Source organism: Austrofundulus limnaeus, unplaced genomic scaffold (assembly GCF_001266775.1).
Source record: "Austrofundulus limnaeus strain Quisiro unplaced genomic scaffold, Austrofundulus_limnaeus-1.0 Scaffold447, whole genome shotgun sequence".
NCBI classification, from domain to species: domain Eukaryota; kingdom Metazoa; phylum Chordata; class Actinopteri; order Cyprinodontiformes; family Rivulidae; genus Austrofundulus; species Austrofundulus limnaeus.
This window is the reverse complement of record NW_013952849.1, coordinates 332,792-333,982: the sequence shown is the minus strand read 5'-3', so window position 1 is coordinate 333,982 and position 1,191 is coordinate 332,792. Positions and strand designations below refer to the sequence as shown.

Sequence of the window (1,191 nt, the reverse complement as noted above, 5' to 3'; positions counted from 1 at the left end):
CATGTCATTAGCACCTCTAGTGATATATTTACTGAGAAAAATGGTGACGTGTTTAATACTTATTTTACCCGCTGTAACTGTTCTTCAAAACTCTAACTTTGTCCCTGCTTAATGTTTAAAAAGATTATTCAGAATTAGACTTTTGTGCTCATTTCCAACCCAAAGTCCCTCGTTGTCCTCTGATAAATCACATCCCCATCTAATGATTTTAAGCCTGTCACGTGTTTTGGTTGAATTGTAATAATAATATTTTATTTTCCCTTTCAGGATGATGTTTTTGTTCCCCAAGGACCGCCAGGCTACAACATGGACCCCCACAGAAAAGTATGTGAATGAATTCAGAGGTTTAGTTGAAGAGTGAAAACCAACTAAGACTTGTTTGTTTTTGTTCAGGTGCCTTTGATGAATGGTCAGATGGGTCCTTCTGTTCGTCCTCAGATGAGTCAGACCTCCATGGCTCGTCATCCTTCCAGAGAGCAGCTCATCGACTACCTGATGCTCAAAGTCTCCCAGCAGCCCCATGGGCCCCCTCGACTTCCTCATGACATGCTGCAACAAGAGGTGGCTGCTGATGTTTACATCTTTTCACTTTTGCTCCGTCAGGCTTTAAATTTATATCAAGTAAATAAAAAAGAAAAAAAGTAGGTCCTCTGGATGGGTTCTTCTTTAGTGAAACGTTTCGTCTCGAGAGACGAAACGTTTCACTAAAGAAGAACCCATCCTTGATTTTTTTTCTACCTGGATTACTGAGATGCATCAGGACATATCAAGTAGATGTTTCTCTGTGTCAATCTCTGGGACTTAATAATAATATAATCCCTGGACAGTTAAATGGATAGTAGAGCTCTTTAGAAATGGATTTCTGTGTAAAAGTATTAAAAACAACAACGTACCTGTTGTAGATGGCTCATTGAACACACCTGGGTTGTAGAAATGTTTTGAATCAGACAGAACTGATGAGTTAACAGCTAGTCTGAACACAGCTAACGACAAACACGAACAGTATTCCCTGATTAGTTGAAGCATGACTTTATTTGATAAACATGTATTTTAACTGTAAAATAAACACTGTAAAAATACTGTAGGATGTTTAGTTTTGTAAATTTTTTGAAATATATTTTAACACGGACGGGGCCATTTTATTTACACACAAAGAATTCTGGGTAAATGATGACATGGATAGGTCATCGG

At 38.0% G+C, this 1,191-nt stretch overlaps 1 protein-coding gene across 3 annotated transcripts in view; it reads left to right on the top strand.

The window, feature by feature from the left end:
- Window positions 1-1,191, top strand: part of erbin (erbb2 interacting protein) — a 106,476-nt gene that overhangs the window by 99,133 nt on the left and 6,152 nt on the right. For all 3 annotated transcript variants that reach the window (XM_014024934.1, XM_014024933.1, XM_014024935.1), the window contains 2 exons: window positions 268-324; window positions 394-561. In XM_014024934.1, the coding sequence (XP_013880388.1) occupies window positions 268-324; window positions 394-561 (225 nt within the window). The remainder of the gene's footprint in view (window positions 1-267; window positions 325-393; window positions 562-1,191) is intronic.